This window comes from Scyliorhinus canicula, chromosome 1 (assembly GCF_902713615.1).
Source record: "Scyliorhinus canicula chromosome 1, sScyCan1.1, whole genome shotgun sequence".
Taxonomy (NCBI): domain Eukaryota; kingdom Metazoa; phylum Chordata; class Chondrichthyes; order Carcharhiniformes; family Scyliorhinidae; genus Scyliorhinus; species Scyliorhinus canicula.
Genome location: NC_052146.1, coordinates 99,147,718 through 99,162,275, shown reverse-complemented (window position 1 = coordinate 99,162,275; position 14,558 = coordinate 99,147,718). Strand labels below are relative to the sequence as shown.

The window sequence follows — 14,558 nt, the reverse complement described above, 5'->3', positions numbered from 1 at the left end:
GCGGATTCTCCAATCAAGCGGCAGAGTGTCCACGCCGTCGTAAACGCCGTTGCATTTTACGACGGGGTGAATGGGCCCATCCCACGACTAATTCTGGCCCCTCCAGGGGGCCAGCACAGTGCTGGAGCGGTTCGCGCCGCTCAACCTGCAGATCCCGGCGCGAACTGTGCGCCGCGGGATCCGTGCATGCGCTGTTGTGCCGGCGCCAACAAGGACATGCGCAGTGGCACCAGCGCCAACACGCGTATGCACAGTGGCCTCCTTCAACGAGCCAGCCCCGACGCAACATGGCACAGGACTACAGGGGCCGGCGCGCAGGAAAGGAGGCCCCCAGCCACCGAGGCCGGCCCGCCGATCGATGTGCCCCAATCACGGGCAAGGCCACATCGGAGACCCCTCCCAGGGTCAGACACCCCCTCCCCCCACAAAGGCCGCCACCCGACCCTTACACTCCAAGGTCACACCAGCCCAGAGCAGGTTAGAACGGCGCTGGCGGGACTTGGCTTATTTGGGCCGGAGAATCGGTGGGCCAGCCGCGAAGAGCGGCCCACGACTGGCGCCACGCCAATGCCAATTCTCCGCTCTGCAGAGAATCGCATGCCGGTGTCGAGGAGGCGTCGCGCTATTTGCGTCGCCCGCAGGTGATTCTCCGACCCGGCATTGGGTCGGAGAATCCCGGCTTAATTCCTGGTGAATGTGTGGGTGGTACTGTTCTTGGTCCCGCATTAACCCTGTATGTTCTAATCTCTCCTACACAATGCCCTCCGGCAGAGTTAATCCCTCGGCTTGATGATAATGGCATAGTGGGGAATATGCTGGGCCTTGAGATCACAGATAGTCTTTGTATACAATTCTGCTGCTTCTGATGGCTCACAACGCCTCAACGATGTCCGGCTTGAGTGTCTAGATCTGTTCAAAACCTATCTATTCAGCACTGATATTTTAATTTAGAGTATCCAATTTTAATTAAGGGGCAGGTTAGAGTGGTCAATCCACCTAGCCTGCACATCTTTGGGTTGTGGGGTTGAGACCCACGCAGACATGGGGGGAGTATGTGCAAACTCCACATGGACAGTGACCCGGGGCCAGGATTGAACTTCGGTCCTCAGCGCCACATGGCAGCAGTGCTAATTACTGCACCGCCGTGCCATCTCCCTTTTAGCCCAGTGATAGTGTCACACAACACAATGGAGAGTATCCTCAATTTGAAGACGGGACTTGGTCTCCACAAGGACTGTTTGATGGTTACTCCCACTGATATGGCCATGGACAGATGGTCCTGTGACAGGTAGATTGGTGAGGACCAGGCCAAGTAGATTTTTCCCTCTTGTTGGTTCCCTCAACACTGTCACAGACCTAGACTAGCAGCTATGTCCTTTAAGACGCGGACAGCACGATCATTAGTGATGCCAGCAAGACGATGATAATAGCACAGTGGTTAACACTGTTGCTTCACAGCGCCAGGGACCCGGGTTCGATTCCTGCTTAGGTCACTGTCTGTGCAGGGTCTGCACGTTCTCCCCGTGTTTGCGTGGGTTTTCTCCGGGTGCTCCGGTTTTCTCCCACAGTTCAAAGATGCTCTGGTTAGGTGGATTGGTCATGCTAAATTGTTCTGTAGTGTCCAAACGTTAGCTGGCGTTGCTGGGCTGCGGTGTTAGGGTGGAGGTGTGGGCTTAGGTAGGGCGCCCTTTCAGGGTCTGGTGTAGACTTGATGAGCTAAATGGCCTCCTTCTGCACTGTAAATTCTATGATAACTATGATAACAAACTTGCTGATGGTCATTGAAGTGCCCCAACTAGGTGAGTTCTGTGTTCTTGCCACACACAGTGCTTCCAAGTGGTGTTCAATAGAGAGGAGGACTGAGTCATGGAGAGTTTCCTTGCCCATGTTTGACCTGATGCCACAAGACTTCCAAGGTAACTCCCCTCTTGACTGTTTACTACTGAGCCGCCGTCACCTCTGTAGTGGGACAGGACGTACTCGGGAATGGTGATGGCTATGTCAGGCTGTTTCTGGAATACTCTGTAGAACAGCTATCCCAATTTTGGCACAAGCCCCCAAAATACAGGGAACTTTTCAGGGTCAACAGGGCTGGGTTTGCTGCTGTCGTGCCTGATGCCTAGATTAACGCCAGTAATCCGTCTGGCTTCTGGTTTAATTGCTTATTGTAGACTTTGGGGAGATTTTATTACAACGGAGTGGTTTTCAGGCTTTCTAGTCCATTTCAGAGGGCATGAAAGGTTAACCACATTACTGTGGCTCTGGAGTCACATGCAGGCCAAACATTGTGAGGATTGCAGAATTCCTATCGTAAATGACATAAGTGAAGCAGGTGGGTTTGTCTAACAATCATTCCATGGTCACTATTACTAGCTTTTAATTCCAAATTCATCAATTGAATTTGAATTCCTGCAGCTGCTATGGCAGGATGTGAACTTGTGTACCCAGAGCATTAGCCTGGGTCCCTGGATTACTAGTCCAGTGATATTACCACCACACCACCAACTACCCTATTCCAACCCATACCCCCAACCAAACAACCTCTATGGTTCCACATGCTCACCATGTAATGGTAGGATTCCCCCAAACCCTTATTACCACCACTATGACGCCCTCACCCACCATGGTTATGGAGGTAGAACAGGTTAATGGGCCTTAGGTACAGTGCTCCTTCGGAGGGTCGGTGCAGACTCAATGGGCCAAATAGCCTCCCTCTACACTTTAGGGATTTTATGGATTCTATCTATCACCCCTCAGGCCCTTCATGCCTAACCCCACAATGGAGCTGGCCAGGTCAGAAGTGCAGGTTGAGGACTCATAACCTGAACCAGCCCGCAACCTTAAGAGGGCTCTCCTGAATATTGGAATCATTGGGAAAAAGATCGGGTATACCTAACATGGGACCTGCCGCCATTGTTAAAGGGTTCCCGACTCATCCTTACTTTATGAAAATCCAGTCCTATGTCTCCACTTGTAATGCTCAAGACCCTTTAAGCTAATGGTTCAGATCCGTAGCATGATCTTCAAGTGGCATTACCAAAGAAATAAGAAAGGAACATTCTGACATGCTCCACCATTCAATAAGCGGCGGGATCTACCGATAATATTGCATTTGAAAGCAGCACTTCCCACTTCCAGGATCTACCCAGCTTGTCACACCACACGAGATCTCACGTGATCTCGCAAGATGTTGCGATGTGAATGTCACCCACCTGGATATTAGAGTGAGACGGCTAGTATGTGTTCTAATGTGTTCCCGAGATCTACCCAAGGCATGGGATCTAACTCCCTCACCTTGAAGACCTTGGGCAAGCACCGTTCAGTGCTGGTCTCCACAAACGGAACAGAATTCATGGGGGTCCCCCAGGGGATTGGCAGCTCCCAGGTGCATGCCACCTGCACTATGTGATACCCTGGCACTGCCAAGGCACTCAGATGGCACTGCAGGCAGGGGCACTGCCAGGGTGCCAGGCTGCCATTTTGTGCGTGGCAGTGATCGGGCTGGGGAGTGCCTTAGTGTGGTGCGGGGCTCAGGGATTCCTTATAAGGAGTTGGGGCTTTGTCAGGTTGAGGGATCATGTCAGAGGCTCGAGAGATTGGGACGCCATTTAAAAATGGCGTCACGATCTCTTGCTGCACTGAGGAGTTCCGGCGAAAACAGGGCTAAGTGCGGCCTCGTCAGGGAGTTCCCTGCTCTGAGACCCCCAATCCGGTTGGGTGTTAGATAGCGGGATGTTTCTTAGCGCTCTGAGCTTCCCCCCACCCATCCTAACAGTAATCTTTCAGGTGTTTTAATAGAAAACACTCTTTTACCTTGTTATGTCTTCAGTCAGCTGTGCAGGATCAGGTGGGTAAAACTTCACATTGAATGTAAAATCCCACGGTCCACCTGGAATACAAAAAATTGTCATTATCCCGTCGACCAAATAGTTTTCAAGATGTTACAAGATAAAATTAAATTATAGGGCTTTTTTTCTTAAAACATGGCAACACCTGGAATTAAAATAACCTTTTATTTAACATAGTCAGAGCATGCTAGATCGGTCAAGCGGTCTTTTCTTGCTTTTATCGAGAACATTTAGTGATGGGAGAGAGAGAGGAAAGCTAAGTACACCTGATCATAATCATTAATGACTTTTGAGATTTGTTTCTGCAGTTAAGTGAAAACAGAATTAGATTTAGTTATAATACCTGCTACAGCTGAACAGCTAATTTAAACTCACTGGAGTAAATAATCTTTATCTTTACGATCACAAGTAGGCTTACATTAACACTGCAATGAAGTTACTGTGAAAATCCCCTAGTTGCCACATTCCGGCACCTGTTCGGGTACACGGAGGGAGAATTCAGAATTCTCAGCTGGTACAGGAATTGAACCCGTGCTGCTGGCCTTCTTCTGCATCATAAACCAGCTGTCTAGCCCACTGAGCTAGACCAGCCTTCCTTGCATACATAGACACTTGGATGAGGGAGAGAACAAAAGTGCAAATGGAACCATATTCCAACAAGGAACATCTTCAGGAGGAGGACAGAACAAGCTTATATTTATCCAGCATTTCCCATGTCATCAGATTTCCCAAAGTGCTCAGAACCAATTACTTTTGAATTGCAGTTACTGTTACATAGGCAAAAGTTAGAAACCAAATTGTGCACAGAAAAGTGCTACAAACATCAATGAGACAAATGGCCAGTTAATGTTTTGGCGATGCTGGATAAATATTGGCCAGGACACTCCCATTATTCTTCTTTGAATATTACACCATGAGATTTTTTCCATCTACCAGAGCAGGCAGACCTTTGCTTTAATGCCCGATGCCACTTCTAACAAACTGCAGCACTAACTTAAAACTGCAAGGAAATGCAAGCAACTTTACTTAATGGTCACATGGTATCAACCAAAACCCAATGAGTAAAGTAAAATTTTACAGTTCCTTTCCACTTCGACCATTTGTGTCTGATTACATTTCTATGAACTATCTTCATTTGTTTTAACAAAGGAACAATATAACTTCAAGTTGTTGCACGATAAAAGGAAGCTAGATTTTTAGTAAACTTCTTTGGTAACTTTGCCTTTGTTCAATTGCCCGCACCAAAATTTGACCACATTATTTAAGTTAATACTTCAATGCGGTATATACTACATCGCGGAGTGCCAGCCTTCAAATGATCCATTACACCATGTGATGAGAGATAAATAGATCTCAATAAAATCACTTCCTTTCAATCCCAAAAATCCCAAAGTTCTTATACAGCTGCCGGAATGTGGCGACTAGGGGCTTTTCACAGTAACTTCATTTGAAGCCTACTTGTGGCAATAAGCGATTTTCATTTCATTTCAAAATTTTTTTTAAATCAGTCATTTGTCCCAGAGATGTGTTTGTGAAGCCTAGTTGATCACAGATACAGTGCTACATTTCCCTATATTACAGCAGCAGCTATACGCCATTAGTATTTCTGTCTGTGAAGTGCTTTGGGCCATCCGAGAACATAACTACCTGTGATCATAAAATTTAACACTTGATAACACTGAAATTGAGCAAGTTTCCGCTTATAAATATCTCGTAAACTGGCTGGACCATGCTTTGACTTTTAGTTCCCACATTGACATTTTTTAAGCTAAAGTGAAGTCCAGACTTGGTTTTCAGCATCACAATATATCCGGCTTTGGATTTTGGATTTGTTTGTCACGTGTACTGAGGTACAGTGATAAGTATTTTTCTGCATGCAGCTCAAACAGATTATTTAATACATGAAAAAAACCCAGCACAATAGGGCAACACAAGGTACACAGTGTAAATACATTGACACAGACATCGGGTGAAGCATACAGGAGTGTAATATTAGTCAGATCAGTCCATAAACCGTAGTTCAGATGTCTATCCTGCCTGTTCCAGATTAGCGACCTCAATTATAAAATGGTCTCCAAAACCTCTCTTTAAGTTAGATGTCCCCTTTTATTTTGCAATTAGGTTTGTGGCTTGTGTCCCTTTTCACATCCATCACTGTGATCTGTACTCCTTGATTAACTGGCCCACATTATACACAAGGCACAAACACCACTGGTTTCTGTTAATTTACTGAATCTTGCTAGGGAAAACGCTTGCCCATCTGAAAGGTTTGTTAGATTACTGTCTCTTCTTATAATCTGATGTAATTTGATCAAATCGGCCATTCCAAGGGTGAGCACCATCTTTGGTCGTAATTAATTTCAGTTTGCGGCTGCCAATGACTGGAACAAGGTACTGCTAAATCTGAAGCTAGCTAACTTTTATTACCGTGAATGGTTTCACCGAATGGTGAAGGCTCTGTTGACTGATAAGTATACTTGCTAAACTGCCAATTCTCTACCACTGCTAATTTGCATTTTATTGTTTTTATGAATAGTACTGTTGCCATTTCTGTTGCTACGACATTAGCCTCTTGACCAGCTGGTCATTATAAATGGAATCGGTTCTCAAATGACTCACCTGCCGAAGTAAAGGTTAAATAAAATAAATACAAATAAAAGGAGCTTTAGAAATGCAGGTTTTTCCTTCATTACAGCTCCTTTTAAAGAATTGATGACACAAAAGTAATTCTAAACAAAATATAACAGTGAATTGTACAGATTGTTACCAAAAGTTGTGATTTATTTTTCCCCAGAACAATGGACAAGGGAACTAGTTTCTGCAGCTCTGTCCTCTGTATCGAGTTAGGAAACATTCCATTTTAAGAAATCAGACTAAAACATCCCGAAAGTGTGTGTCTAAAGACAGATCAAGATAGAAATCAAAGCCGTCATTAAATTCCCTCAATGCACTAAACACATGTAAAATTAATATTTCATGAGCCTGTGTCACGTTATTTATACCTTGTTTTGCACAGACAGTCTCTTACAAATTTTAGAATATATTAGGCAAAAGTGCTCTGCAGTGAGTTTTTTTTTTTCACCGTTTGAGTAATCCAGCTACGTGGCTTTCAATGAATTAGATTTATTACACACAGAAAGATTCTTACCGGGCTTCCGGTGGCGGCGATGCCTGAGTGAGCCGTACATTCGGTGGGCTCTCACTCCGGCGGGGCTTAGCAGCTGATTCCCCGCGATAGCGGGACCACGGGGGCGGCAAAAAGGCTGCCGTGAAAGAAGAGGAGAGCGGGCTGCAGCTGATGGAATCGTGGGAGGCCAGCAGGTAGAGGAAGAAAGAGAGAGAGAGAGAGACGGAGGCAAGGAGGAAACTGACCTGAAGGGTAAGATGGCGGACCCACGGACGTTCCTTCCTCCAGGACAAGAAAAAAAAGTTTGGAGTTGCTGAAGAGGGACAGCTTGGACCCACTTAAGATGCCCAGAAGGTAAAATTTAAGGAGCTGGGCGAAGGAAGGCGGCAGCGAAGGTGCTGAGGAGCGAGCTGCAGCACATGGAACAGCAGGAGTCCAGAAGGCAGAAGAAGAAGGAGAAAAAGGGACAGAGACAAAGACCTGAAGAAAATTACCTGGGACCTAAGATGGCGGACACACGGACCCCGGACTCAGCAATCCAGCAGGCGCTGGATAACATGCTCCAGGTAATGAAGTCCAGTTTTGAAGCGCTGAAGCGGGACAGCTTGGACCCAATCCAGAAAGCGGTGGATCAGCTGAACCAGAGGCTGGATGCCCAGGATGTTAAAGTTAAGGAGCTGGGAGAGGCGGTGGAGGAGCAGGCGGATGCGTAAACGGTTGCAGCGCTAGACATTGACGGCCTGAAAGAGCGGCAGAGAAGACTGCTGGACAGAGTGGAGGAGCTGGAGAATAGAGTCCGCAGGAACAATCTGAGGATGGTCGGCCTCCCGGAGGGGGCTGAGGGAGCTGATGCTGCAGCATTTGTAGCAGACCTGCTGAAGCAGCTGATGGGGGCCGAAGCCTTTCCGCGACCGCCGGAGCTGGAGGGGGCACACAGAGTGCAGGCAAGGCAGGGGCGGCCGGGCGGACCCCCCCGCCCGATGGTGATTAGGTTCCACAGGTGCGTGGACAAGAAGCGGGTGCTGCAGTGGGCAAAGAGTGCCAGGAGCAGCACGTGGAACAACAGTGTTCTCCGCATTTATCAGGACCTAAGCCAGGAGGTGGCTCGGTGGCGAGCAGCCTTTAAGAATGTCAAGGAGGTGCTGTTCAAGAAGCACGTGAAGTTTGGTCTGCTGTTCCCAGCTCGGCTATGGGTCACGCACCAGGGTCAACACCACTACTTCTCCGAGCCCGAAGAAGCGATGGATTTTGTGAGGGACCTGGGGCTGGTCCCGAAAGGAGGCCCCAAGGACGCGAATTAGGGCCCGAGGATTTTTGTGGGAAGGAACGCTGAATGTGCCTGGACTGCTGCTCAACGGTTTGCTGGGCCAAAGGGGCCAAGCGGAATATTTGGGACTCTTTCCTTTGTTCATGGACATTGGTTTGGGGGGTTAAACCCCCCCCCCTTTTTTTGTGGTCTCTCTTGTTTCTTATGGGGGGGGGGGGGGGGTTTGGGTATATATTTTTGTGCTTTTTCTCTTTTTTCTGTGTTTTTTTTTTACTGTTTGGGCTCGTTTGTGCTTTTTGTGCAGCTCGCGGAAGACACTGGAGCCGGCTTGCCCCAGTAGGTGGGAGAGGGGGATGGGGCGCCGGGGAGGAGGACGGGGAAACAATGGGAATGAGACAGGAAGGCGCCAGAGTGTTGAGTCACCGGGCTAGCAGATTGGCTAGTCAAGGGAGTCAGATGGGGGGGGGGGGGGGGAAGTTACAGCCAGTAGATGGCAGGGGTGGGGGTATCGGGGGATGGGGTTAGGGGAGGGGGGGGTTGTTCTGCTGACGGGAGAGGGACTTGAAATAGGCACTGGAAAGGAGGTCGAGGGTGGAAGCAGCCAAAGGGCGGGCCAGGAATGGCGCGACGCACGGGTCAGGGGCCGGCCCGAGAAAGGCTATGGCTGACCGGCGGGGTGGGGGGGGGTGGGATGTGCCCCCCGACCAGGCTGATCACCTGGAAGGTCAAAGGACTGAATGGGCTGGTTAAGAGGGCACGGGTGTTCGCACACTTGCAGGCCCTGAGGGCGGACATAATTATGTTGCAGGAGACACATCTGAAAGTGTCGGACCAGACCAGGCTAAGGAAGGGCTGGATTAGCCAGGTCTTCCACTCGGACTTGGACTCGAAGTCCAGAGGGGTGGCAATCATGATCAACAAGCGCGTGCAATTTGAGGCAGAGGGCATATCCGCAGACAGGGGGGCTGCTGTCGGAGGAGGGGATATGCGAGAGGCTTTGGAAATGTATAAAAAATTACCTGCAGGTGAATGACACGGGGGAGGTCTCAGCGGCGACCCTGTGGGAGGCGCTAAAGGCAGTAGTGCGGGGGGGAGCTGATTTCAATTGGGGCCCACAGAGCCAAGGCAGACCGGGCAGAGATGGATAGATTGGTCAGGGAAATGGGTCGGATAGATGACGAGCTCGCGGAATCCCCGGGGGAGGTTTTACTCAGGGAGAGGCAGAGACTACAGGCGGAACTGGGGGCACTATCCACGAGCAGGGCTGTGGAACAGCTTAGGAAGGCGAGGGGAGTGGTGTACGAGCATGGGGAAAAGGCTAGCAGACTGTTAGCGCAGCAACTCAGGAGGAGGGAGGCGGCCAGGGAAATAGGTAGAGTGAGGGACGAGGGGGGGGGCGCAAAGTGGAGGACCCGGCAGAATTGAATAGGGTATTCCGGGACTTCTATCGTAAGCTGTATACTTCGGAGCCGCCGGAAGAACCGGAGGGGATGAAAAGGTTTCTGGACGGGTTAACATTCCCAACAGTTGGTGGGGGGGCGAGTGGAAGAGCTGGGGTCCGCGATTAGAGTGGAGGAGGTATTGGGGAGCCTTAAGGCTATGCAGTCGGGGAAATCCCCGGGGCCGGATGGATACCCAGTAGAGTTTTATAGGAAGTTCTCGGAGCTGGTGGGCCCGGTCTTGGCGAGGGTTTTCAATGAGGCAAGGGACAGAGGGACCCTGCCGCCGACAATGTCACAAGCCACCATATCTCTGATATTGAAGCGGGGTAAAGACCCGGAGGCGTGCGGGTCCTACAGGCCAATCTCCCTGATTAATGTAGACGCCAAGCTCCTGGCAAAGGTACTGGTGGGTAGAATGGAGGACTGTGTACCGGAGGTGATTGGGGAGGATCAAACGGGGTTCGTGAAAGGTAGGCAGCTGGCGGCCAATCTGAGGAGATTACTCAATGTGATAATGATGCCCCCGGCGGGTAGGGAGGTGGAGGTAGTGGTGGCAATGGACGCCGAGAAGGCCTTTGACCGGGTGGAGTGGGACTACCTATGGGAGGTGCTCGGACGGTTTGGGTTCGGGGAGGGATTGGTGGATTGGATCAAATTATTATATCAGGCCCCGAGGGCCAGCGTCAGGACTAACAGAGAAGTGTCGGAGTACTTTAGGTTGTACCGAGGGACCAGACAGGGCTGCCCGCTCTCCCTGCTGCTGTTTGCGCTGGCCATAGAGCCGCTGGCGATTGCGCTGAGAGCCGCAGAGGGTTGGAAGGGGATGGTGAGGGGCGGGGTTGAACACAGGGTTTCTCTTTATGCAGACAACCTGCTCCTGTACGTGTCGGACCCAGTGGCCGGGATGGGAACTGTACTGGGAATGCTGAGGAAGTTCGGCCAGTTCTCAGGATACAAATTAAATACGGTCAAGAGAGAAATGTTTGTGGTCCAGGCAAGGGGCCAGGAGAACAGATTGAGAGGGCTACCGTTTAGGCTGGTTGAGGAAAATTTCCGGTATTTGGGAATCCAGGTGGCACAAGACTGGGGCAGGCTGAATAAGTTAAATTTGGCCAGGGTGGTGGAGCAAATGAAGGGAGAGTTTCAGAGATGGGATGCACTCCCGCTGTCGCTGGCAGGGAGGGTGCAGACTGTAAAGATGATAATCCTCCCTCGAATTTTGTTTATTTTTCAGTGCCTCCCGATCTTTATCCCACAGTCCTTCTTCAAAAGAGTTAACGGGCTGATCATGAGCTTTGTCTGGGCGGGAAAATCCCCGCGGGTGAAGAAGGCGATGTTGGAGAGGAACCGCAGCGAGGGAGGGCTGGCTTTGCCGAGTCTGATCAATTATTACTGGGCGGCCAACATCGCTATGATAAGGAAGTGGATGGTGGGTACGGGGTCTATTTGGGAGCGGGTGGAGGTGGCTTCGTGCAGGGGCTCCAGCTTGGAAGCCCTGGTCACGGCTCCTCTACCGCTGCCGCCGGCCAAGTACACCACCAGCCCGGTAGTGGTGGCGACCCTGCGGATATGGGGCCAGTGGAGGAGGCATGTGGGGGAGATGGGGGCGTCTGTCTTGGCGCCAATCTGCGCCAACCATCGGTTGGCCCCCGGCAGTATGGATGGGGGGTTCAGAGTATGGCGGCGAGCGGGGGCGGGAACGGTGGGTGATATGTTCCTGGGAGGGAGCTTCGCGAGTTTGAGGAGCTTGGAGGAGAAATTTGGGTTGGTAAGGGGAAATGATTTTAGATACCTACAGTTGCGGGACTTTGTTCGTAGACAGGTCCCATCTTTCCCACGCCTCCCGCCAATGGGGATCCTCGACAGAATAGTCTCTAGGAGGGAAGAAGGGGAGGGCAGAGTCTCGGGTATATATAAGGCGCTCATGAGGGAGGAAGGGTCCCAGACAGAGGAACTGAAACTAAAATGGGAGGAGGAGCTAGGCGGGGAAATGGAGGATGGGTTGTGGGCAGAGGCCCTGAGTAGGGTAAATTCGACCGCGACATGTGCTAGGCTCGGGCTGATCCAATTTAAGGTCGTTCACCGGACCCATATGACGGTGGCTCGGATGAGCACATTTTTCGGGATAGAGGACAAATGCGCTAGGTGCGCGGGAGGACCAGCAAACCATATTCACATGTTTTGGGCATGCCCTAAGCTGAGGGGGTACTGGGAGGGATTTGTGGGGGTCATGTCCCAGGTGCTAAATACAAGGGTGGTGATGAGTCCAGGGGTGGCAATTTTTGGGGTCTCTGAAGACCCGGGCATCCAGGGGAAGAAAGAGGCCGATGTTTTGGCCTTTGCTTCCCTGATAGCCCGGCGACGAATATTATTGGCGTGGAGGGACTCAAAGCCCTCGAAGACTGAGTGGTGGCTTGCGGACATGTCGAGTTTCCTGGGGATGGAAAAAATTAAGTTCGCCTTGAGTGGATCTGTTCAGGGGTTCACCCGGAGGTGGCAACCATTTATTGACTTCTTTGCGGGAGAGTGAGTGTCAGCAGTGGGTTGGGGGGGGGGTGGAGGAGGAGAGTAGAGTAGGAGGGAAAATATGGCGGGTAGTACCGGTGGGAGGGGAGCGGGCTTGTGCAATATGTTACGATGGAAGTATTGAAAGTACGTGGATGTTTGCACATTTTTGCCTTTTTTGCTTTCTTTCTGATGATGTCTGTAACTGTTTATAAAGCCAAAAACTACCTCAATAAAATTGTTTATTAAAAAAAAGAAAGATTCTTACCTTGGAACTGTTTCTTAATCTCTTTGGTGAGATCTAGCCAACTCTGAAATCAGAAAATAAAATTTACATTGAATGCTTGTGAAACAAAAATAAGTGTAAAGAACCTGGATGAATCTCTGAACAGAATGGAGAGATTACTGAACAGTTCATAACAATAATCACAAAGGAAATATCTCCAGTATCTCATTAAAATATACAAAAACCTATTTACCACCTTAATAAGTAATACTGAGGCTCAAAGATTTTGACTGGATTCTCTGTTCCTGCAGTTAAGTGCCATCGCTGGCTTGGGACCCATGGTGTTTCACGACCGATAAATCAGCACGAGCCCCTCACCAATTCTGGTACCAGTGAGGGGCTAGCACCGGTGCCATATGAAACGCTCGCGGAGCGCATAGAAAATGACTGGAGAATGGCTGGGTCTTGGGCCTCACATGCGCACGGCTGATAACCTGCAGCAGTCACGCCATACAACATGGCACCAGCCGTGCGCGTAACCTAACCTGTAAACCGCGACCCCTGGTCACATTCTCTCCCCCCCCCCCCCCCCCCCCAAGCCCTAGCAGATGCCCCCTGACCAGCGACACAGATCCCAGACAAGTGCAGCGGTGCTGGACACAGTCTGCAGCCGGCATGCCGGGTTCATAACCGCCGGGAACTTGGCCCATTGGGGGCATACCATCGCAGGTGGGCCGGCCGATGACGCGCCAATGCTGTTGAAACGGCACGCGCAACATGTCACAATTACGCCAGATTGGAGGGGACGGAGCATGGCAGACCAACGTCAGACCAGTGGTGGCCCTGATTTCAGCACGAAAATCCATTCTCCGCCCGATTGCCGAATACATCGGGCTACGGAGAATCTAGCCCTTTGTCTTAAACCAAGAATCGCAACTGTCCTTGCTGAGGTGGAGAGGAAAGATCCCAGAACATTATTTGAAAAAGAGCACAGTGTTTCTCTTAAGAATTAAAAACCAACAACACAAACAAATCATCTACTTACTTATCTAACTATCATTTATGGGGCCTTGCTGTGCATAAATTGACAGCCAGATTTACCAACATTACAACAATGACTAAACTTGAAAAATAACTCTTTGGATATGAAGTGCATTATAATATCCCGAGGATGTGAAAAACATTTTATAAATGCAAGATCATTTGTCTGTTGACCAAAGAAAAATCCAACATATTGAGAAATTACTTCTTGCATGAAATATGCTGGACAAAGAAAACCCTATTTATTTTTCCAGATATATTCACAAGATGTTGCAAATTGCCAATAGGAAAATGTAAAGCATCATGTCACTGGAAATTTGCTTATTACTCTGGATTGCCTGTCTGGCACTTAGCTTAATTCTGGTTTACTCAGTAATAAATGAGCAGAAATTTCTTCCAATGTTGGGAAGACTATGGCCATTGTTTACAGTCGCAGCACCAAACTACATTCCTTAGCTACTAACTCCATCCATCCTCATGGCAAGTTGGAGATTAACCCAGCCTGTTTGTAACCTTGGTGTCACATTTGATCCAAGGTGAGCTTCCAAACTTGTATCTTTACCATCACTAAGACTTGCGTAACATCGCTCGACTTCCCGTCTGAGCTCAGCTGCTGTTGAAATCATCAATCATTCATGCTTTTGTTCATTACCTCCAGGCCCATCTACTCCAGCTGGTCGCACATATTCTGATCCATGTAAAGTTGAGGTCATCCAAAACTCTGCTGCTCATGCAAGTCCCCTATTACCTCTGTGTTTGCTGACCTATATTGAATCCCAGCCAATTAATATCTTGACTTTAAAATTCTCATCCATGATTTCAAATCCTCTATGGTCTTGCCTCTCCATATCTCTGTAATCTTCCCCCACCCCACAAACCTTCCAAGATATCTACGCTCCTCTAATTCTAGCTTCTTGTGAACCCCAATTATAATTGCTCCACCATTGGTAGCCATGCCTTCAGTTACTTTGGACCCAAATTCTGAAATTTATTGATTACAGCTCACTACTTCACTTCCCCCATTTAAATCACTCTTAATACCTTCCTCTTTGGTTAAGCTTTTGTCATCTGACCCAATATCTCCTTGTGACTCAGGGTAAAA

General features: G+C 49.3%; 1 protein-coding gene across 12 annotated transcripts in view; it reads right to left on the bottom strand.

Moving 5' to 3' along the window:
• LOC119965418 (protein 4.1-like) overlaps positions 1–14,558 on the bottom strand; it is a 231,982-nt gene that overhangs the window by 134,974 nt on the left and 82,450 nt on the right. For all 12 annotated transcript variants that reach the window (XM_038796202.1, XM_038796194.1, XM_038796254.1 and 9 more), the window contains exons 5-6: positions 12,458–12,500; positions 3,814–3,889 (exon numbers count right to left, since the gene is read on the bottom strand). In XM_038796202.1, the coding sequence (XP_038652130.1) occupies positions 3,814–3,889; positions 12,458–12,500 (119 nt within the window). The remainder of the gene's footprint in view (positions 1–3,813; positions 3,890–12,457; positions 12,501–14,558) is intronic.